General features: G+C 41.3%; 1 protein-coding gene across 1 annotated transcript; it reads left to right on the top strand.

Moving 5' to 3' along the window:
* Positions 1-1,281: 1,281 nt before the first annotated feature.
* LOC136694885 (zinc-alpha-2-glycoprotein-like) lies at positions 1,282-21,543 on the top strand. The gene is made up of 5 exons (XM_066668713.1): positions 1,282-1,348; positions 3,213-3,254; positions 11,763-12,029; positions 20,621-20,908; positions 21,230-21,543. The coding sequence occupies exons 1-5, from the start codon at positions 1,291-1,293 to the stop codon at positions 21,541-21,543; spliced, it is 969 nt and encodes a 322-aa protein (XP_066524810.1). The 5' UTR covers positions 1,282-1,290.
* Positions 21,544-23,289: the final 1,746 nt, after the last annotated feature.

Below are 23,289 nucleotides of genomic sequence, written 5' to 3'. Positions count from 1 at the left end.
ATGTTCTATAAGGTCTGTCTGATAAAACGTCCTGTATTTGAGAGCTATAACTCAGTCTCTCCTCTGGTCCGTATTTAATGATCCGGAGAGTTGGCCTGTTTTCTTCTAAAGTTAATGTTAAACAGAAACAAGATGTAACTTGATAAACTCGTCAGAAGATCAGTAACGGTCAGGTGTGTGTCCGTGTATTTGTGTCGTAATAGGGACAGAAGTGACGACTAACATTTTTTTTTAATATAGAGCAGAAGGTGAAACGCTTCCAAATACGAAGAAGAGACTATGAAAAATTACCTTGACAACTTTCAACACATTTCTGTTGGAGGCTCCAGTAAAACACTGTGATGTGGAGCTCGGCTGAAAGTGATGTAAACACAAGAAGGTGCACGTGGCGAAGTGTGTCCCATTTCTGCTCTGAGCTCCAAGCTCTTGAACCCTTGATACCTGCGCGAACCTTTTACTCACCTACAACAACGTCACCATACGTCATCGAAGTGCACACTTCAAGAAAGAAATTAGGGTTTTTTTGTAAGAATTGGGACGGGGAAAGACTGCGGAGGGCAAAATCCCGGCCGGACGCATTTTTTAGGTCCCGAAAAGAGGACATTTCCGGCGAAGAGAGGACGTCTGGTCACAATAAACACCAGTCATCACTGCACACTGGTGAATCCCCTGATATTCATGAAAATAATGAAAAGATAAACAGAACTGAACGTACAACCAGGTCAACAAAACAGCACCTGACATCACATACAATATGTGCCCCACTACACACTGTAACGATATTTATCTACGATTCTACTCGTTTATATTTACATATTATATGCCACTCGTGTATCGAGCAAAACACAGACAACAATATAACAAAGAGTTTAATAACTGACTTTCAAACTAATTATTTTTATTTACACCACATCAGGGCGGTGTACTTCTTCAGTTAACTTCTGTTTCCCCTTTGAAATGTTCGTCTCACGGGGGGAATGTGAGCCGTATTCGAATACAGGAGGGTAGTGAATGATTTTGGAACACTACCTCAAAATAGTGCCCTACAAAGTGAATAGGGCACAGTTTCGGACACAGGACATAGTGCTGAACCCGGGCGTGGCGTCTGACGTAAGGAGGCTACAGAGAGAAGCTTCTCCAGTGACGCGCTCTTCGCTCTGAAAGAGGAAACGAAGGAAGTTTTAAACTGACGGCGGGCAGAGTTTGGACTGAACTCGCCAGAGGACGAATAAAGGAACACAATCTTTAAATAAATACGGACCACATCTGCGGAGTATTTAGGAGTTGACCATGGGGTCTGATCCACTGTGTAGGTTACTGCTCTTTATATTTCTCCCAGTTCTCGGAGGTGAGTTTTTCTCTGAATGAATCCGCCGTTTCTAAAGTGAAACTAAACCTGTGAAAAGAGTCGGAAATGTTACAGTTTAATAAAATAATCACAGGTTAAATTTAAACCAATCTCATAGTTGATATAGAGAGTGTGTTGTGTTTAAATGAAGTTAGAACAAAGTGAGTTCCAGCTCTTGGTGTTTTCTGCTCAGAAGGTCTGTCTTTAGTGGGAGAGGAACAGTTCACTGAAGTCGCCTCGACTCCATTTTACTGCCGTCATCTGGACTCCATTTTACTGTTGAACGCCGTTGGTCTCTAAACGTGTTGGATTCTCCGTGTTTACACGTAGCGTATAATTTCGTGTTAACACTCTAAGGTATTTACGTGTTAAAGCGTTATGAAGGTGTTAACACGTTAAGTTTGTGTATTAAGTGGATCATGATTCTATACTGTCACCTACTGGTGTATGGTGTTATTGCTGAAACAATATAAAGCCTTAACTTACCAAATAACGGAAAAAAATCCAGTGTTTAATGTTCTGAACAATGTTTTTATGAGACTTTGTATAAACATTATACATATATAAATACGTTTAAAAGCGCACACACACATACACATACATAAACCCTCACTTCAACCACCACAGAATTTACTGCTGAAAAAAAGCCCTTTTTGATTAAGATTTTTTTGTTCAATTCCATTTTGAAGGAGATTTAACCTCTCACGTTTTTAATGTGTATATATATATATATATAAAGTATGTACACATAAATAACACATGAGTAAATTAATGTATCGTTAAACACATTATACATGTTTACAGAAAGAGGAGGATCTGGAAAATTAATTTCACTATGGGTTTGTGTTGACACTGTAGTGTTTATCAGTATACCATTAAAAGGATGCACATAATTTATCAATGTGAATGAATTATGCCTCAGTATGTGTCACACAGTGTGAGAGAATAGTGATGTTTGTTTGATATAAAATTCTAAAAAGTTTTAGAGCATGTTATGAATGAAGTTATATAATAATATGCATGTTTATAAATTTTAAGGTATTAAACACCGTTTTTTATTGTGAAAAATAAACTTCCAGTTGCTATGGGGATCAGTTTACTAGTATTGCTGTCTTCACACTGCTCACGTAGGGCTCAAATTAGCTATAGGTCAGCGCTTAGCTCACTGTCACTAATAATTCAGATGAAACTTAGGGACTACGTTCACAAAGGATTTATGTTTCGTGTCAGTTACAGTGTGTGATGTAAATCATATCATGAATATGTAAATACGCCCGGATTTGAGGCCTCCCATTGGCGAAAACCTTAAGAAGCGTATAAACGTGTCAATTTTGGTCCCGTTATCACGACATAATTTTACATGTTAACACATAAATTTTCAATAACGTGTTAACGCACGTGTTCTATGGAACGCTGTTTTAATCCCAAAGACCCACCAGACCATGAAAAAGGATAAGGGAATATTTCCATTGAATAATGTTGAATATATTCTTATGAATAAATATTGTTGCTGTCCAATGGAAAAAATTCATTCATTCATTCATTATATGTATGTAACCATTCATCCAATTCAGGGTCGCGGTCAATGGAAAAAATGTATCTCCCAAAATAGTAACTTTGAAAGTTAAGAAGGTTTTTTCCTTCTCCTGTAAAGGAAGTGAATGTGATAAGATATTATTTAGACTGATTTTGGAGCAATTCTATTGGTCATTCATCATGAAATGTACACACAGTGTGAAGGACAGCTGCTATAATAATAATATATATGTTATAATATATAATGTAATTCAGTTAGTTCATCAGTAGAGTTATTAGTGTAATGTGTAAGGTTCTGTCTAACACATTGTTTCTATTTTCTCTACAGTTAATACAGACAGGAGCCACAGTGCAAGGAGGGGTTCTTATGGTGAGTCCATTACTGACTTAGATTTGTGTTTCTAGGTTATTAGAAATGGACTTGTTTATAAATGATCTGATGGGGGCCCTGTTTGTCTCTAGGCCAATCGCCACTAAACACTGTCCTTTTCTTATCCACCGTATTTAGAAACACGTTCGTAATGAGTTAAAAGAAGTGAGAAAGATCTCAATACACCACACAGACAGAAACACTGAGTCTCAGCTACATCCTCAGAGCATCATCCAGAGGGAGGGGGACACAAAGAAGAGGCATAACACATAACAGAAACCAGGCAATGCTGTGGGCAGCTCCATCATTCTGGCTGTTAGAGCGCCCCTTGTGTTCATTTTGCCATCTTACAGACAGACATCATTGAGCACAAGTACACGAGTACAAGCCTCCAACCTGTAGCTGCATGTGTCTCATCAGAGAAAACAGTATGAATTATTTTCTCTTCTTCAGCTCTCACTATTTATTACTGGCAGATCTTTGTAACATACACTCAATAATCTGCATCATAAACGACTGAGTGGATGGTTGTAACCTAGAAACCCAGCATTATTTAGTCTCTTATTTCACTCATTGGTCAGCGGCGCCTATAAAAAATATCCCTCAGTGTTATATCCGTCAGTATGTCTCAAGTACTACAGGTCCAAAGTCGACAGTTAATGAACCAAATTAAATCTTAAAGTCACTGATTTTCATTGATTTAGTCATTTTATATAGAATCCACTGATAAGTATTTTTGGTCGAAATATACCTTGCCATATTTGAGTAATGTGTACGTATCATACACCAATCGAACGGTCAGATTCTCAGGATCACGAGGATATACACTAAAATGTAGGACTATGGAATTAAAGCTGAAAAAATAAGATAATCCAAACTTTCTCATCGATGACAAACCTCTGCGTCTCGAAGCCTGAAGAGCAACACAAGCGGCTCACACACAGAGTGAGCACAGCAGCGCTTACCTTAGATAGTGCCCTTCAAAACGAGACTAAATCTGAGTCTCTCCATCAAACCGTTCCTGAGTAATTCTCATGTTTGTGTCGAGTGCTGGCCGAAAAAATAGTACGCCTTTTCAGAAAATAATTAAAATATGATCCCCATGGCTGCTGCGTAGAATAGACTCAGCTTTCCAACGACATGTCAATCAAATATGTAGACCAATCAGGGGCAGAGTTATGGCGATGTGCACCCAAGGAGGAGGGACAAACACACAGCAGAGCGCATGTTTTCAGCTCCTAACAGACCCAGACACAGCGAGAGAGACTCACACGGTTCTGTTTAACAGCCACAAGCTCCACAAACAATAATCAAGTCAATAAACGTTTCAAACCTTAGATGTCTTTTACTAGTTACATTTCCCCACTGAGGACATTTAAATGTAGTAGGGCTGTGGAGGAGGTTGCCTCGCTCTACAGCCAGTCAGAGTGCAGCTCTCGCCTTTTAACACATGTAGTGGAGTATGGATCGGATAACGAGATGAAGAAAGGAAAAGTTTTGAATTAAAACTTTTCCATTCTGACCAGGACCTTCTGTCTGCGACAGAATCCACATTCCACAAACCGCGGGGGTGCAAAGACCCTGCAGCCCCCACACACACGCACGCACATAAGATCTAAACATCAAAAGACGGGCCAGGACACCTGGCCCCCGACCCCCTTCCTCTCTTCGGAAATTTAGAGATAACAAATTTTACAATGCTTCTAAGAAACAGGAACCTCAAACAAAGGGGGGAGTTATAATCCCGTTTTATGACGAAGTGGCACCTCAATGTCTCTCGTTATCTCCCACGGGAATCAGCAGATGGTTAGAAGGGGTGACCTCGGTTTGAACCCCCGTTGACTCATCCGCACCGAACCAACGGCATGGACCAACAGCGACCCCAGGTGGACGTTTGCGAAATCACGTCTCGCCTAAGGCCGTCTAAATACATGATGGACTTAATAAAATTTTAATAAGTATGTCTATGCAATATGTATAAATGTCACTCTCTGTGTCCTACGATGAACGTCCACCTTCTAATGAAATGATGTGTATTACTGTTTTTATCATGAAAGGAAGTTTCTGTCTCTGATTAGAAAAACGAATTAATACCTTCTAAAAACGATATTGTGAATGGGACGTAAACACAACGTACCCAAGATGAAATCTTATGTAAATGTTTGATATTAATAATCCAGGATGCTCATTGTTGTATATTACTAACATGTATAAGAAATTTCAATACGCGAAATTTCTATTACTTATTGTTTAAATCTCTGATTCAGCCTTCCCCCTTTCCTGTCTCATGAAGTCGATCACGTGAGCCTCGGACTCGCCACCCAATCAAAGAAAAGACACCTCCCAATAGGGCGTGACCGCGCTGGCTTTGAAAAGAAGTTCAGCTCGGCACACAGATCAGTTGAGAGAACAAAACAGTTCAGAGAGCAGTTCGCCCGTGCAGTGCAGTGCAGCTCAGCGGTTCAGCTCAGAAGATCGGAAACTCAACTCAGCTCAACTCGCTCTTTTTCTCTCTGACTCTTAACTTCACTTCCGCTCTGAACGCCTGCACGCGGTCTCTTTGTTTCATCTCTTCAAGCTCCAAACCTCTCCAAGCGAGACGCTTTCTCCTCTTCACGCCGACGAACGAAAACAAAGAAGAACCTTAAAAGACTTCACCAAAGCTCACAAGAGACGTCTTGAATTAGCTAGAGTATGAAGCCTTACTAACACGTCGGGTGATTTGAATATCTCTTTTCTTTTAATCGTGTTTATGTTTTATCGCCCAATCTAAGTTTAATCTCACGACTGATCAAAGCAGGTGAACTTATTCGTGGCCAGAGTAAGAAACACCGCCGAGATAGAAGAAAGTCGTAGAATAAGCAAGTCTATTGAATCGATTTTCAGTTCTGGATCTGCAGTAACTAGCGAAACTTTTCGTCCAAAACGTCCATATGGTTGGACCCTCCTGCTCAGGACAGTGAGCCAAAGAGAGGATCCTGCCGCCTGCGTCATCACGCTCCGAGTACGCCCGAGGCGACTCAACCGACGAAGAAAGACCTCCACGCTGACTCAGCCTGGAAACTTCCGCGAAGAACCGCGAAACTAAGTGAGACGCCTTCACTCCCAGGACCTCAGAGAGCCTCTGTACCCAACGAGTGGTGAGAATCGACGAAAAAGTAAGCTAAACCTACGCATTCCCAGAGCTGAAAATTGAATCAAGTCTCTTGAAAAATTTTTGTATCAATTAAACCTCAGTTAGCAACACTTTAGTCACAAGCCTAAACAGACAGAGTGCCTAGCTCATCTTTAAAGTCAAATCGGTTTCCCCTGCGTTGATGCCGTGAGATTACAAGGTTATGCTATGTTAATTAAATATCTTTCCTCTTATTAATAAAACTTTCATTATTTGAAATTACAGTGTGTACAGTTTGTTCATTAAAATTCCTGAAAATCCTGAAGAACTCACTTAGCTTGACTATTATTCATTCTCAAACTAATTAGTAACGTTTTAATTGTTTAAGCCAATTATAAACTTTAATTGCTATCATTAGTCAAATAATCAGTAATTATAAGAGTTTGAATAAGGTCAATGCTATAAACACAATATATAAATATATATTTCAAATATATATTCACATAGGTATCACGGTGTATGATAAAAAAAAAAACCAATATACACTACACACATCAGTCGTTTAAAGGAACGCTGTACTCAGTGAGAAACAAGTGTAAACATCAGAAATAAACTCAGTAATCAGAATAAAACACACCATAACTAAGGGTTTTTACTGTTTGGTGAGGGGTCAATGGGCGCTTGGTGAGGGACAGGAGACGAGTTTCTCACAAAAAGTAAAGAGAAACACTGAGATGTTGACATTAGGTCTAGATCAGATCTATACACTGTATTACTGCAGTAAAAGTAATCATTTTCCTTATGGAGAGCTTGGGGTCTAAAGAGACACTTGGAGAGGCCATCTGTCCACTGTCTGCTCCAGCTTCAGTAACTTCAGATCAGTAGGAGGTATCAACTCCAAATTTTACCTGATGAAAGTAGACACAATTTTAAAAAGTTTATTTTAAAAATGTAACAGGACTCATGAACTCTTCAAATGTTTTTTATTTTTTGTTTTCAAAAATAAGACAAGCACCTACATGTTTGATTTTTTTGTGGTTTTCTAAGCTTCTAAGACCACTTCATATATATTTCAGGACTCTAAATGGTTTCTTTTACAAATTTGAATGTTTATGTTAAAATAAATCATGATAATGCCTCTAGTTTATTCACTGCCTGAGGAATGGGAATATGGGCTTTACATATCGGCCACTACAGCTGTCTAAATATCAGCATCGGCATCGGCCATCAAAAAACCCTTAACGGTCGATCACTACACAAAAGACATAACACAAAGAAAAGGCCAGACATAACACAGTGTGGTGTGTTCTCCCTGTGTCTGTGTGGGCTTCCTCCGGGTGACTGTCTGTGAGGAGTGTGGTGTGTTCTCCCTGTGTCTGCGTGGGTTTCCTCCGGGTGACTGTCTGTGAGGAGTGTGGTGTGTTCTCTCTGTGTCTGCGTGGGTTTCCTCTGGGTGACTGTCTGTGAGGAGTGTGGTGTGTTCTCCCTGTGTCTGTGTGGGCTTCCTCCGGGTGACTGTCTGTGAGGAGTGTGGTGTGTTCTCCCTGTGTCTGTGTGGGCTTCCTCCGGGTGACTGTCTGTGAGGAGTGTGGTGTGTTCTCCCTGTGTCTGCGTGGGTTTCCTCCGAGTGACTGTCTGTGAGGAGTGTGGTGTGTTCTCCCTGTGTCTGCGTGGGTTTCCTCCGGGTGACTGTCTGTGAGGAGTGTGGTGTGTTCTCCCTGTGTCTGCGTGGGTTTCCTCCGGGTGACTGTCTGTGAGGAGTGTGGTGTGTTCTCCCTGTGTCTGCGTGGGTTTCCTCCGGGTGACTGTCTGTGAGGAGTGTGGTGTGTTCTCTCTGTGTCTGCGTGGGTTTCCTCCGGGTGACTGTCTGTGAGGAGTGTGGTGTGTTCTCCCTGTGTCTGTGTGGGTTTCCTCTGGGTGACTGTCTGTGAGGAGTGTGGTGTGTTCTCCCTGTGTCTGCGTGGGTTTCCTCTGGGTGACTGTCTGTGAGGAGTGTGGTGTGTTCTCCCTGTGTCTGCGTGGGTTTCCACCGGGTGACTGTCTGTGAGGAGTGTGGTGTGTTCTCCCTGTGTCTGCGTGGGTTTCCACCGGGTGACTGTCTGTGAGGAGTGTGGTGTGTTCTCCCTGTGTCTGTGTGTGTTTCCTCCGGGTGCTCCGGTTTCCTCCCACAGTTCAAAAACACACGTTGGTAGGTGGATTGGAGACTCAAAAGTGTCCGTAGGTGTGAGTGTGTGAGTGAATGTGTGTGTGTGTGTGTGTGTGTTGCCCTGTGAAGGACTGGAGCCCCCTCCAGGGTGTGACCCTGAACTGGATAAGGGTTACAGATAATAAAATGATGAATGAACAAAAAAAAAAAAAAAAAATTAAACATCTGGATGGAAATAAAACAGTGGAGCTAATTTAATCCCACCTGAATTTGGAAGTAACTGCAAATTCACTGTGAAAAATAAAACACATGCTGCTGCCACACTGAGTATTAGCAGTTAGAACTCTCTCTCACTCTAAGAGCACTGAAAATAAGGTGGATTGAGCTGTGTAAAATAAAAGAACATAATACAAGTCCTGGAGGTACAATGGGGCGTATGAAATCAACATAACTTTAAAATCTACAGTTAATACAGAATTGTACCCTGACTAATGAACATTATATGTGTCCATGGTGGTACCACAACAGGGGCAGGGTTTTTCTGAGAGTGTTGATTTAGTCTGATTTATGCTTCGTAATAAACTGAACACATGGCACATTCAGCAATAGTGCACACAGGTAAATGAATAATACTGAAATACAACAGGGATTTTAAAGAATTTCCTCCTGCTTGGCCACAGCAAATATCCACCCTAAAGAGTTCTACTCTTCCACTTAAAAACCCTACAGCTTGGGTTTAGTCTGTTCAGTTTGGTTCTGTGCTGTGTTCTGTTCAGTTTTGGTTCCTGGTTGTTGATTGTCATGTAATTTTTTCCTGCCCTCATGTTTCCTCTAGTCATGTGATTACTCCTCCCTCGTGTTTCTTGTGTCTTGGCCCCTAGCCTTTGTGGGTTTAGCCCTTAGTCTTTGTGCGCTTGGCCCCTAGCCTCTGTGTTTAGCCCTTAGTCTTTGTGCGTTTAACCCTTAGTCTTTGTGTGCTTGGCCCAGAGCCTTTGTGTGTTTAGCCCTTAGTCTTTGTGCGCTTGGCCCCTAACATTTGTGTGTTTAGCCCTTAGTCTTTGTGCGTTTAGCCCTTAGTCTTTGTGCCCTTGGCCCTTAGTCTTTGTGTGTTTAGCCCTTAGTCTTTGTGTGTTTAGCCCTTAGTCTTTGTGTGTTTAGCCCTTAGTCTTTGTGCGCTTGGCCCTGAGCCTTTGTGTGTTTAGCCCTTAGTCTTTGTGCGCTTGGCCCCTAGCCTTTGTGTGTTTAGCCCTTAGTCTTTGTGCGCTTGGCCCCTAGCCTTTGTGTGTTTAGCCCTTAGTCTTTGTGCGCTTGGCCCTGAGCCTTTGTGTGTTTAGCCCTTAGTCTTTGTGCGCTTGGCCCCTAGCCTTTGTGTGTTTAGCCCTTAGTCTTTGTGCGCTTGGCCCCGAGCCTTTGTGTGTTTAGCCCTTAGCCTTTGTGTCCTTGGCCCCGAGCCTTTGTGTGTTTAGCCCTTAGCCTTTGTGTCCTTGGCCCCGAGCCTTTGTGTGTTTAGCCCTTAGTCTTTGTGCGCTTGGCCCCTAGCCTTTGTGTGTTTAGCCCTTAGTCTTTGTGCGCTTGGCCCCTAGCCTCTGTTCGTTTAGCCCTTAGTCTTTGTGCGCTTGGCCCCGAGCCTTTGTGTGTTTAGCCCTTAGTCTTTGTGCGCTTGGCCCCTAGCCTTTGTGTGTTTAGCCCTTAGTCTTTGTGCGCTTGGCCCCAAGCCTTTATGCATTTAGCCCTTAGTCTTTGTGCGCTTGGCCCCAAGCCTTTATGCATTTAGCCCTTAGTCTTTGTGCGCTTGGCCCCTAGCCTCTGTTCATTGTAGTTTTGTTTTGAGGTTTTACAGTCTTCTGTTCCTGTGTGCATTAATGTTTACTGCTTTTGTTTATTAAAATGGTAACTCACCTCAGCAGTAGCTTTCTATACTCAGTGTGTCCTGCACTTGCTGTGTTCATTTTCTCTGTGTCTTTCCTCTGTTCCTGGTTTCCATGTGTTTCCTTCGCTGTGTTCATTACGTCATCTCTCTCTTATTCACACAGTCACTCCTTTATCAGGTAAAAACCCTCTCTTTGTCAGGAGTCTCTTCTGAGTGAATTCCAGGCCTCTGTCGTTATCTAGTGTCCTTCAGTGTGTGTCTGGAGCTCTGTGTGTGTTGTTGTGTGTGTTGATGTGTGTAGTGTTTCTCCGTCACTGAGCACAGTCAGAATTAACAGTAAGTCCAGGGTTTCACTGGAGATTCTCCTGGGGAACCACAGCAGATCTGTTAGTCCGTGTTTAAAATGAAGATGTGCAGCACACTGCAGTTAAAGTAAAACTTTGAAGAACGGTTCCTTGTTGAGCTCTGAACTCTAATGTAATCCTCCTTGGTGTCACTCGCCCTGTCTCAGGCTGTGTGTGTGTTCTGAGGTGAACTGACAGAACAGTAACTACAGTCTCTGCTGGTGGTGTGTGAATGTAATACAGAGTAAGAAGAGTTTACAGTGTGTGTGAGACACTAGAGTCTCTCCTCAGTCCCTACAATAAAAATCATGTTGATACAGTCACTAGGACTAGATTTACAGGTCTCTACTTTACAGTGGATTTACACCCTTCACTTGTTCCACTCTTCATTGTGTTGTGGATTTGATTTTAAATTAACTGGTGTTTTGCTCATCAGTCCAGATACAAACATAAAATATGTGCTTTAAAATCTTCTTCTTTTTTTCGCTTGATCCATTTCAGAGTTGCAGTGTAATTGAAAATAAAATAGAAATGAATTATCTAATACAAATGTAACAGAATGCATTCAGCTTTGTAGGTAATTGGCAGTGTACAGTAGATTTATAAACTATTTTCAAATAAAAAAAATAAATTAATTAATTTATTTTTATATGATTTTCATGTTTTTTTTCTTCTAATTTTTAAATGAAAGTTGAACACAAACAGAATACGATGGATGGAGCTGTCCACAGCTAAAGCAGTGTTTCTTCTGAAAATGCTGCTAATCAGGAGAGTGTTTCTCTTTGCTGCAGTAAGAGCTGGTTTTATTTGTGGATCACAGACACCACTCTGACTCTCTCCAGATGTTGGAGGGATCTCCATTTCTCCAGAAAACACAGCTCCTCATTTCATTTAATTTCCTTGTTTTCTCCAGAGGACACTTGTAGCTCAGATGAGAAACTGATCAGATCTTTATCTCTGATTGATTTACATTCATTATCTTCTGTGTGTTTAATTTAGTCATTGCTTCATGGGTTTTATTTATTTCCCACAGATGAACACTCTCTGTTTTACCTCTTCATCGTCCAGTCAGACCTCTCTGTGAATAACATCTACCAGTTCAGTGTAGAGACTCTGCTGGACGACACACAGATGGACTCCTACAGCAGTCGGGACGGTATCAGGACTCCTAAACAGAGCTGGGTGAAGGAGATAGAGGAGAGTCTGTGGAGAACAGGAACTGAGAAGCTGAAGTACGATGGGAAACTTTTAAAGGAGTTCCTCATCATTCAGATGGCGTTCTCTGGCCATAATCCGTCAGGTGAGAAACTGCTGCTGTTCTCCTTTTTAAAGATGTACGTCCTCCTCTCAGAGGAAGAAGAGTCTGTAGATTTACACACACTGCTCTGATTAGAGCTCTTCATTTCTTCATCTTCATCTCAGTCACAGAATAAACACAACACACTCCATCAGCCCACAGTCGACTAACAGTGGTCTCTCCTCCTGGAGACTGTCATCATCTTCACTGGGGATTTACTCAGAACAGTTGAGTTAGCAGTTGGCTGTTGGCACTGTATGAGGCATTGTTTTCTTGTGAGGGATTATAAAAAGATAGAATAAAAAAATTTAGTCAAACCAAACATTTATTAGTTGAGCTAATTTTCTTTCGTAGATTTAAATCAGCAGTGTGTCTAAAAGCAGCAACGTTACTGACCTGTGTTCTGCATGTTTTGTAGTCTTTCTGAATTATTAAATAAATTAATAACAGTAACGTATTTAAATAAAGGGCGGCATGGTGGTGCAGCAGGTAGTGTCGCAGTCACACAGCTCCAGGGACCTGGAGGTTGTGGGTTCGATTCCCGCTCTAGCTGACTGTCTGTGAGGAGTGTGGTGTGTTCTCCCCGTGTCCGCGTGGGTTTCCTCCCACAGTCCAACAGAGATTACACCTCTCTGTCACTACAGAACAGAACAGACCCCTCCTCAGATTCAGTTCTGAAGTGAGTTACAGAGTAGAGTTAACAGAGATTACACCTCTCCGTCACTACAGAACAGAACAGACCTCTCCTCAGATTCAGTTCTGAAGTGAGTTACAGAGTAGAGTTAACAGAGATTACACTTCTCCGTCACTACAGAACAGAACAGACCCCTCCTCAGATTCAGTTCTGAAGTGAGTTACAGAGTAGAGTTAACAGAGATTAAACCTCTCCGTCACTACAGAACAGAACAGACCCCTCCTCAGATTCAGTTCTGAAGTGAGTTACAGTGTAGAGTTAACAGAGATTAAACCTCTCCGTCACTACAGAACAGAACAGACCCCTCCTCAGATTCAGTTCTGAAGTGAGTTACAGAGTAGAGTTAACAGAGATTACACCTCTCCGTCACTACAGAACAGAACAGACCCCTCCTCAGATTCAGTTCTGAAGTGAGTTACAGAGTAGAGTTAACAGAGATTAAACCTCTCCGTCACTACAGAACAGAACAGACCCCTCCTCAGATTCAGTTCTGAAGTGAGTTACAGAGTAGAGTTAACAGAGATTACACCTCTCCGTCACTACAGAACAGAACAGACCTCTCCTCAGATTCAGTTCTGAAGTGAGTTACAGAGTAGAGTTAACAGAGATTAAACCTCTCCGTCACTACAGAACAGAACAGACCCCTCCTCAGATTCAGTTCTGAAGTGAGTTACAGAGTAGAGTTAACAGAGATTACACCTCTCCGTCACTACAGAACAGAACAGACCCCTCCTCAGATTCAGTTCTGAAGTGAGTTACAGTGTAGAGTTAACAGAGATTAAACCTCTCCGTCACTACAGAACAGAACAGACCCCTCCTCAGATTCAGTTCTGAAGTGAGTTACAGAGTAGAGTTAACAGAGATTAAACCTCTCCGTCACTACAGAACAGAACAGACCCCTCCTCAGATTCAGTTCTGAAGTGAGTTACAGAGTAGAGTTAACAGAGATTAAACCTCTCCGTCACTACAGAACAGAACAGACCTCTCCTCAGATTCAGTTCTGAAGTGAGTTACAGAGTAGAGTTAACAGAGATTAAACCTCTCCGTCACTACAGAACAGAACAGACCCCTCCTCAGATTCAGTTCTGAAGTGAGTTACAGAGTAGAGTTAACAGAGATTAAACCTCTCCGTCACTACAGAACAGAACAGACCTCTCCTCAGATTCAGTTCTGAAGTGAGTTACAGTGTAGAGTTAACAGAGATTAAACCTCTCCGTCACTACAGAACAGAACAGACCCCTCCTCAGATTCAGTTCTGAAGTGAGTTACAGAGTAGAGTTAACAGAGATTAAACCTCTCCGTCACTACAGAACAGAACAGACCTCTCCTCAGATTCAGTTCTGAAGTGAGTTACAGTAAAGAGTTAACAGAGATTACACCTCTCCGTCACTACAGAACAGAACAGACCCCTCCTCAGATTTAGTTCTGAAGTGAGTTACAGAGTAGAGTTAACAGAGATTAAACCTCTCCGTCACTACAGAACAGAACAGACCCCTCCTCAGATTCAGTTCTGAAGTGAGTTACAGAGTAGAGTTAACAGAGATTACACCTCTCCGTCACTACAGAACAGAACAGACCTCTCCTCAGATTCAGTTCTGAAGTGAGTTACAGAGTAGAGTTAACAGAGATTACACCTCTCCGTCACTACAGAACAGAACAGACCTCTCCTCAGATTCAGTTCTGAAGTGAGTTACAGAGTAGAGTTAACAGAGATTAAACCTCTCCGTCACTACAGAACAGAACAGACCTCTCCTCAGATTCAGTTCTGAAGTGAGTTACAGTGTAGAGTTAACAGAGATTACACTTCTCCGTCACTACAGAACAGAACAGACCTCTCCTCAGATTCAGTTCTGAAGTGAGTTACAGTGTAGAGTTAACAGAGATTACACTTCTCCGTCACTACAGAACAGAACAGACCTCTCCTCAGATTCAGTTCTGAAGTGAGTTACAGAGTAGAGTTAACAGAGATTAAACCTCTCCGTCACTACAGAACAGAACAGACCTCTCCTCAGATTCAGTTCTGAAGTGAGTTACAGAGTAGAGTTAACAGAGATTAAACCTCTCCGTCACTACAGAACAGAACAGACCTCTCCTCAGATTCAGTTCTGAAGTGAGTTAGAGTAGAGTTAACAGAGATTACACCTCTCCGTCACTACAGAACAGAACAGACCCCTCCTCAGATTCAGTTCTGAAGTGAGTTACAGAGTAGAGTTAACAGAGATTAAACCTCTCCGTCACTACAGAACAGAACAGACCCCTCCTCAGATTCAGTTCTGAAGTGAGTTACAGAGTAGAGTTAACAGAGATTAAACCTCTCCGTCACTACAGAACAGAACAGACCCCTCCTCAGATTCAGTTCTGAAGTGAGTTACAGAGTAGAGTTAACAGAGATTAAACCTCTCCGTCACTACAGAACAGAACAGACCTCTCCTCAGATTCAGTTCTGAAGTGAGTTACAGTGTAGAGTTAACAGAGATTACACCTCTCCGTCACTACAGAACAGAACAGACCCCTCCTCAGATTCAGTTCTGAAGTGAGTTACAGAGTAGAGTTAACAGAGATTAAACCTCTCCGTCACTACAGAACAGAACAGACCCCTCCTCAGATTCAGTTCTGAAGTGAGTTACAGAGTAGAGTTAACAGAGATTAAACCTCTCCGTCACTACAGAACAGAACAGACCTCTCCTCAGATTCAGTTCTGAAGTGAGTTACAGAGTAGAGTTAACAGAGATTAAACCTCTCCGTCACTACAGAACAGAACAGACCTCTCCTCAGATTCAGTTCTGAAGTGAGTTACAGTGTAGAGTTAACAGAGATTACACCTCTCCGTCACTACAGAACAGAACAGACCCCTCCTCAGATTCAGTTCTGAAGTGAGTTACAGAGTAGAGTTAACTGAGATTACACCTCTCCGTCACTACAGAACATTTGTCACAGCCAGCTGTTACCTGCATCATGCTGTTGATGGATGAAGAGGTGTTTTACTAATTTGTGTTTTGTGTTGAATGCTGTGTCTGAGAATCAGAAAGAGAACTTCTGCGACCCCCGGTGGCAGAAAGGGCATTACAGCTGTGGAAACAGGAGGGAAAAAGTGAATGAAACATTTGCAATTGTATCAGTGGTTAAATAGAAGCCAGTATTTGTTGCTGTGGCTGTTAGCAGTGTTTGAGGCATTGTTTTCTTGTCCATGATTATTAAAAAATACACATTTCTTAGTTGAGCCAATGTTCTTTTTTAGATTAAAAACAAGAGTGTCTAAAAGCAGTAACGTTACTGACCTGGGTTCTGCAAGTGTTCTAGTCTCTCTGAATTATTAAATAAATCAACAGCAATAATGTGTTTGAATACAAAAACGCAGAACATTTATTTCACACAACAGAAACATTTATTAACACACACACACACACACACACACACACACTATTGTAAAACACCAGTTAAAGAGAGAGTTGCAACGAGCAACATCACAAAATGTAAGATGCACAAATGTGACAATGTGTATCGTGAGAAATATCACATTTTAATACAGTTGCATTGTTTGAACTTTAGAGGTCGCTATTGTTTAAACTCACATCCCACACCACACTCCTGCCCTTGTTAGCACTGCATCTGCTTCCATTCTGCAGAGGACACTGGGGAAGGGGAGTCTGAGGATGCCCCGTTGTGTTTTGAAGTGTGGCAACATTTAGTGTTTTCCCTTTTTCCTGAAACAAAATATTAAACTGAAACCCATCTTATTACTTCAGTTACTTGTTCAGTTACTCTTGTTACTTCTCACAACATCCTAAACACACATTTAGTTCAGTCTTAAACTATTTGAAATGTAGGCGGTTCAAGGTTTCTAGGGATATGATTATGTTTAAAAACGCACAAATATGTTTAAATATTTTGTATTTGGATCTGTTTTATCCCAGCTGCAGGAGCTCAGACTATTGAATCTACTGAAACCTAAAAGCACTGAGAGCTGATGATTTGGGCGCTGTGACTCTGAGCACTGAGCTCTCTTCCGATAAACACAGAAACACAGCAATCAGATTAAATTAAATCAAATAGTGAGAATAATATATCTTGAGAGAATTCAATCATGAATCATGAATTACATTACATCGAATCATGAGCAGTGTGCATCGTTATAACCCTAGTTACAGCCACAGTAATCATCAGTGTGTTTACATTGTAATACCCCTAGTTACAGCCACAGTAATCATCAGTGTGTTTACATTGTAATACCCCTAGTTACAGCCACAGTAATCATCAGTGTGTATACATTGTAATACCCCTAGTTACAGCCACAGTAATCATCAGTGTGTTTACATTGTAATACCCCTAGTTACAGCCACAGTAATCATCAGTGTGTTTACATTGTAATACCCCTAGTTACAGCCACAGTAATCATCAGTGTGTTTACATTGTAATACCCCTAGTTACAGCCACAGTAATCATCGGTGTGTTTACATTGTAATACCCCTAGTTACAGCCACAGTAATCATCGGTGTGTTTACATTGTAATACCCCTAGTTACAGCCACAGTAATCATCGGTGTGTTTACATTGTAATACCCCTAGTTACAGCCACAGTAATCATCGGTGTGTTTACATTGTAATACCCCTAGTTACAGCCACAGTAATCATCGGTGTGTTTACATTGTAATACCCCTAGTTACAGCCACAGTAATCATCGGTGTGTTTACATTGTAATACCCCTAGTTACAGCCACAGTAATCATCGGTGTGTTTACATTGTAATACCCCTAGTTACAGCCACAGTAATCATCGGTGTGTTTACATTGTAATACCCCTAGTTACAGCCACAGTAATCATCGGTGTGTTTACATTGTAATACCCCTAGTTACAGCCACAGTAATCATCGGTGTGTTTACATTGTAATACCCCTAGTTACAGCCACAGTAATCATCGCTGTGTTTACATTGTAATACCCCTAGTTACAGCCACAGTAATCATCGGTGTGTTTACATTGTAATACCCCTAGTTACAGCCACAGTAATCATTGGTGTGTTTACATTGTAATACCCCTAGTTACAGCCACAGTAATCATCGGTGTGTTTACATTGTAATACCCCTAGTTACAGCCACAGTAATCATCGGTGTGTTTACATTGTAATACCCCTAGTTACAGCCACAGTAATCATCGGTGTGTTTACATTGTAATACCCCTAGTTACAGCCACAGCAATCATCGGTGTGTTTACATTGTAATACCCCTAGTTACAGCCACAGTAATCATCGGTGTGTTTACATTGTAATACCCCTAGTTACAGCCACAGTAATCATCGGTGTGTTTACATTGTAATACCTCTAGTTACAGCCACAGTAATCATCGGTGTGTTTACATTGTAATACCCCTAGTTACAGCCACAGTAATCATTGGTGTGTTTACATTGTAATACCCCTAGTTACAGCCACAGTAATCATTGGTGTGTTTACATTGTAATACCCCTAGTTACAGCCACAGTAATCATCGGTGTGTTTACATTGTAATACCCCTAGTTACAGCCACAGTAATCACCGGTGTGTTTACATTGTAATACCCCTAGTTACAGCCACAGTAATCATCGTTGTGTTTACATTGTAATACCCCCTAGTTACAGCCACAGTGATCATCGGTGTGTTTACATTGTAATACCCCCTAGTTACAGCCACAGTGATCATCGGTGTGTTTACATTGTAATACCCCTAGTTACAGCCACAGTGATCATCGGTGTGTTTACATTGTAATACCCCTAGTTACAGCCACAGTGATCATCGGTGTGTTTACATTGTAATACCCCTAGTTACAGCCACAGTGATCATCGGTGTGTTTACATTGTAATACCCCTAGTCACTGCCACAGTGATCATCGGTGTGTTTACATTGTAATACCCCCTAGTTACAGCCACAGTAATCATCGGTGTGTTTACATTGTAATACCCCTAGTCACTGCCACAGTAATCATCAGTGTGTTTACATTGTAATACCCCCTAGTTACAGCCACAGTAATCATCAGTGTGTTTACATTGTAATACCCCTAGTCACTGCCACAGTAATCATCGGTGTGTTTACATTGTAATACCCCTAGTTACAGCCACAGTAATCATCAGTGTGTTTACATTGTAATACCCCCTAGTTACAGCCACAGTAATCATCAGTGTGTTTACATTGTAATACCCCTAGTCACTGCCACAGTGATCATCGGTGTGTTTACATTGTAATACCCCCTAGTTACAGCCACAGTAATCATCGATGTGTTTACATTGTAATACCCCTAGTTACAGCCACAGTAATCATCGGTGTGTTTACATTGTAAAACCCTTAGTTACAGCCACAGTAATCATCAGTGTGTTTACATTGTAATACCCCTAGTTACAGCCACAGTAATCATCAGTGTGTTTACATTGTAATACCCCTAGTTACTGCCACAGTAATCATCAGTGTGTTTACATTGTAATACCCCTAGTTACAGCCACAGTAATCATCGGTGTGTTTACATTGTAATACCCCTAGTTACAGCCACAGCAATCATCGGTGTGTTTACATTGTAATACCCCTAGTTACAGCCACAGTAATCATCGGTGTGTTTACATTGTAATACCCCTAGTTACTGCCACAGTAATCATCAGTGTGTTTACATTGTAATACCCCTAGTTACAGCCACAGTAATCATCGGTGTGTTTACATTGTAATACCCCTAGTTACAGCCACAGCAATCATCGGTGTGTTTACATTGTAATACCCCTAGTTACAGCCACAGCAATCATCGGTGTGTTTACATTGTAATACCCCTAGTTACAGCCACAGTAATCATCGGTGTGTTTACATTGTAATACCCCTAGTTACAGCCACAGTAATCATCGGTGTGTTTACATTGTAATACCTCTAGTTACAGCCACAGTAATCATCGGTGTGTTTACATTGTAATACCCCTAGTTACAGCCACAGTAATCATCGGTGTGTTTACATTGTAATACCCCTAGTTACAGCCACAGTAATCATCGGTGTGTTTACATTGTAATACCCCTAGTTACAGCCACAGTAATCATCGTTGTGTTTACATTGTAATACCCCCTAGTTACAGCCACAGTGATTATCGGTGTGTTTACATTGTAATACCCCCTAGTTACAGCCACAGTGATCATCGGTGTGTTTACATTGTAATACCCCCTAGTTACAGCCACAGTGATCATCGGTGTGTTTACATTGTAATACCCCCTAGTTACAGCCACAGTGATCATCGGTGTGTTTACATTGTAATACCCCTAGTTACAGCCACAGTGGTCATCGGTGTGTTTACATTGTAATACCCCTAGTTACAGCCACAGTGATCATCGGTGTGTTTACATTGTAATACCCCTAGTCACTGCCACAGTGATCATCAGTGTGTTTACATTGTAATACCCCCTAGTTACAGCCACAGTAATCATCAGTGTGTTTACATTGTAATACCCCTAGTCACTGCCACAGTAATCATCAGTGTGTTTACATTGTAATACCCCCTAGTTACAGCCACAGTAATCATCAGTGTGTTTACATTGTAATACCCCTAGTCACTGCCACAGTGATCATCAGTGTGTTTACATTGTAATACCCCCTAGTTACAGCCACAGTAATCATCGGTGTGTTTACATTGTAATATAAAAGATGTGTGAGTGAGGGGGGAGAGTAAAGGAAAGTGTGTGTGTGTTTTTTTTTTTTACCCAGAATGTGCGAGGATTTATGTGCTTCATAAAATCATGTTCAGGAAGAGTTAGTTCAGTGTCTGTGTGTACATTTTACGCTGAGTCTTCAATATCTATGTGCAGCGGTGTGTTCAGGAAGAGTGTGTAAATGTAAGTGTGTGTAACCAGGTGTGTATACAGTGTAGATTCTGGTGGTGATTCCTGGTGAACTGTGTTCTCCTCTGTTTCAGAGCGTCATGTTCTTCAGTGGAGACTCGGCTGTGAGGGGGAAACACTTCCTGACGGATCAGTTTCACCTTTAAACTGCTTTAATGATCTTCACTACGATGGAGAAGATTTAATCTCTTATAACTGGACCCTGAGGAAGTGGACAGTCTCAGCCTCTCAGAGCAGTGACCTGGAGAAGAGGTGGAATAATGAAAAAGGAGATTTACAGAAAGCTATTAATCAGAAATGTGAGGACTGTGTGAAGTGGCTGGGGTTTTATTCAAAATGCAGTACCACTTATACCAGCCTGAGTAAGTATAATAAAATATCCTAATATTTTCTGTGTGAGTAGAGCTCTAATTTATCTAATGTAGAATTCAGTCCCTGCAAAACTTTTAAATTTTGTTCGATGTGTTTCAGTGGTTAAAATTTAAATGTGTTTATACTGTATTCACAGTCGACCTTGTCCTTTTTCTTTTTTTTTTTTTTTTTTGCCTGTACATAAGTGAGTGTGAAGATGACTTCTTCATGATCAGAGGAACATGTGTTGTTTCTGTAAGAACACCAGCTCTTTTTATAGATCTGAATTCTGACTGAAACACATTGTGTGTTTACACTGTTCCTCTCTGCAGCTGTTCCAGATGTGTATGTGTTTGTGAAGAAATCTCAGACTGAGTCCAGCAGACTGACCCTGACCTGCCTGGCCACGGGCTTCTACCCCAAAGACCTGAAGATGAGACTGAGGAGATTCACCACTTCACTCCCTGATCATCTACTAACATCCTCAGGAGTCAGACCCAATGGTGATGGAACCTACCAGCTGAGGAAGAGTGTGGACGTCCAGGAGGAAGATGCAGCAGGATACGACTGTTATGTGGAACACAGCTCCCTTCAAAAACCAATAATTAAACCCTGGGGTAAATATCTGCGTTTGATTATCCACTAACACTGAAGAGTAGAGAGAGTCCTCCATTAGACTCAGAATATCCCACTGTTCTTACAGTAGTTACAGTCCTTACAGGGGTTTATTTTAATCCAGAAACACTGAAGAGTAGAGAGTCCTCCATTAGACTCAGAATATCCCACTGTTCTTACAGTAGTTACAGTTCTTACAGGGGTTTATTTTAATCCAGAAACACTGAAGAGTAGAGAGTCCTCCATTAGACTCAGAATATCCCACTGTTCTTACAGTAGTTACAGTTCTTACAGGGGTTTATTTTAATCCAGAAACACTGAAGAGTAGAGAGTCCTCCATTAGACTCAGAATATCCCACTGTTCTTACAGTAGTTACAGTTCTTACAGGGGTTTATTTTAATCCAGAAACACTGAAGAGTAGAGAGTCTTCCATTAGACTCAAAATATCCCACTGTTCTTACAGTAGTTACAGTTCTTACAGGGGTTTATTTTAATCCAGAAACACTGAAGAGTAGAGTCCTCCATTAGACTCAGAATATCCCACTGTTCTTACAGTAGTTACAGTTCTTACAGGGGTTTATTTTAATCCAGAAACACTGAAGAGTAGAGAGTCCTCCATTAGACTCAGAATATCCCACTGTTCTTACAGTAGTTACAGTTTTTACAGGGGTTTATTTTAATCCAGAAACACTGAAGAGTAGAGTGTCCTCCATTAGACTCAGAATATCCCACTGTTCTTACAGTAGTTACAGCTCTTACAGGGGTTTATTTTAATCCAGAAACACTGAAGAGTAGAGTGTCCTCCATTAGACTCAGAATATCTCACTGTTCTTACAGTAGTTACAGCTCTTACAGGGGTTTATTTTAATCCAGAAACACTGAAGAGTAGAGAGAGTCCTTCATTAGACTCAGAATATCCCACTGTTCTTACAGTAGTTACAGTTCTTACAGGGGTTTATTTTAATCCAGAAACACTGAAGAGTAGAGAGAGTCCTCCATTAGACTCAGAATATCCCACTGTTCTTACAGTAGTTACAGTTCTTACAGGGGTTTATTGTAAAACAAACACCTTTTTGTTTACAGATTGTGAATACAGTGACTCTTCAGGTGTTAAAGGTGTGATCATTGGAGCAGTGATGGTGTTGGTGGTGGCTGTAGTGTGTGGGTTCATTGTCTATAAACAGTGGGAGAAAAGTGAGTATGATGATATTCCTAATATACTTCATAAATCACTCATAATTTGAATAATATATTAATATTTTAAATCTACAGTATGTTTCTATTCATTGTTATATAAAAGGTAACAATGTTCCTTTTTAAACAGTAATTGGTGGAAGAAGAATAATAAGAAGGACTCCTCCCCCGTCTCCTCAGTCCACTGGTGAGTGTCACTGTCTGTTCATTCTCCTGATCCTCATCTGAACACAGAGATTTCTCCAGTTCTCCAAGTTGTTGTTTGTGATCTATTTCTTCATCTCCCTCAAAGTGCTGGAGATCCACTCCAGCCTGAGCTTCCTCAGCAATCAGAGTCCTTCACATTCACACTGAGACTGTGCTGAACATGTTTAGAGTCAGTGAAGGGTTAATGAGTGAATGTGGAACCAGTCAATCAGGACACAGCAGATGTTACTGCACATCTGTACTCAACTCTCTCTAAATCCTGCTCTTTCAGGTGAGGAGATTCCTCTGAGTCCTGTTCCTCCACAGCCTGTGGAAAACGGTGAGTTGAATTATAGTTTATTTCTCCTCTGAGCTCTGAGTGAACTCTACAAAGTG

Source organism: Hoplias malabaricus, chromosome 4, assembly GCF_029633855.1.
Source record: "Hoplias malabaricus isolate fHopMal1 chromosome 4, fHopMal1.hap1, whole genome shotgun sequence".
Lineage (NCBI taxonomy): Eukaryota > Metazoa > Chordata > Actinopteri > Characiformes > Erythrinidae > Hoplias > Hoplias malabaricus.
Note: the sequence above shows the minus strand (reverse complement) of the source record. Positions and strands in the feature narration are given on the sequence as shown.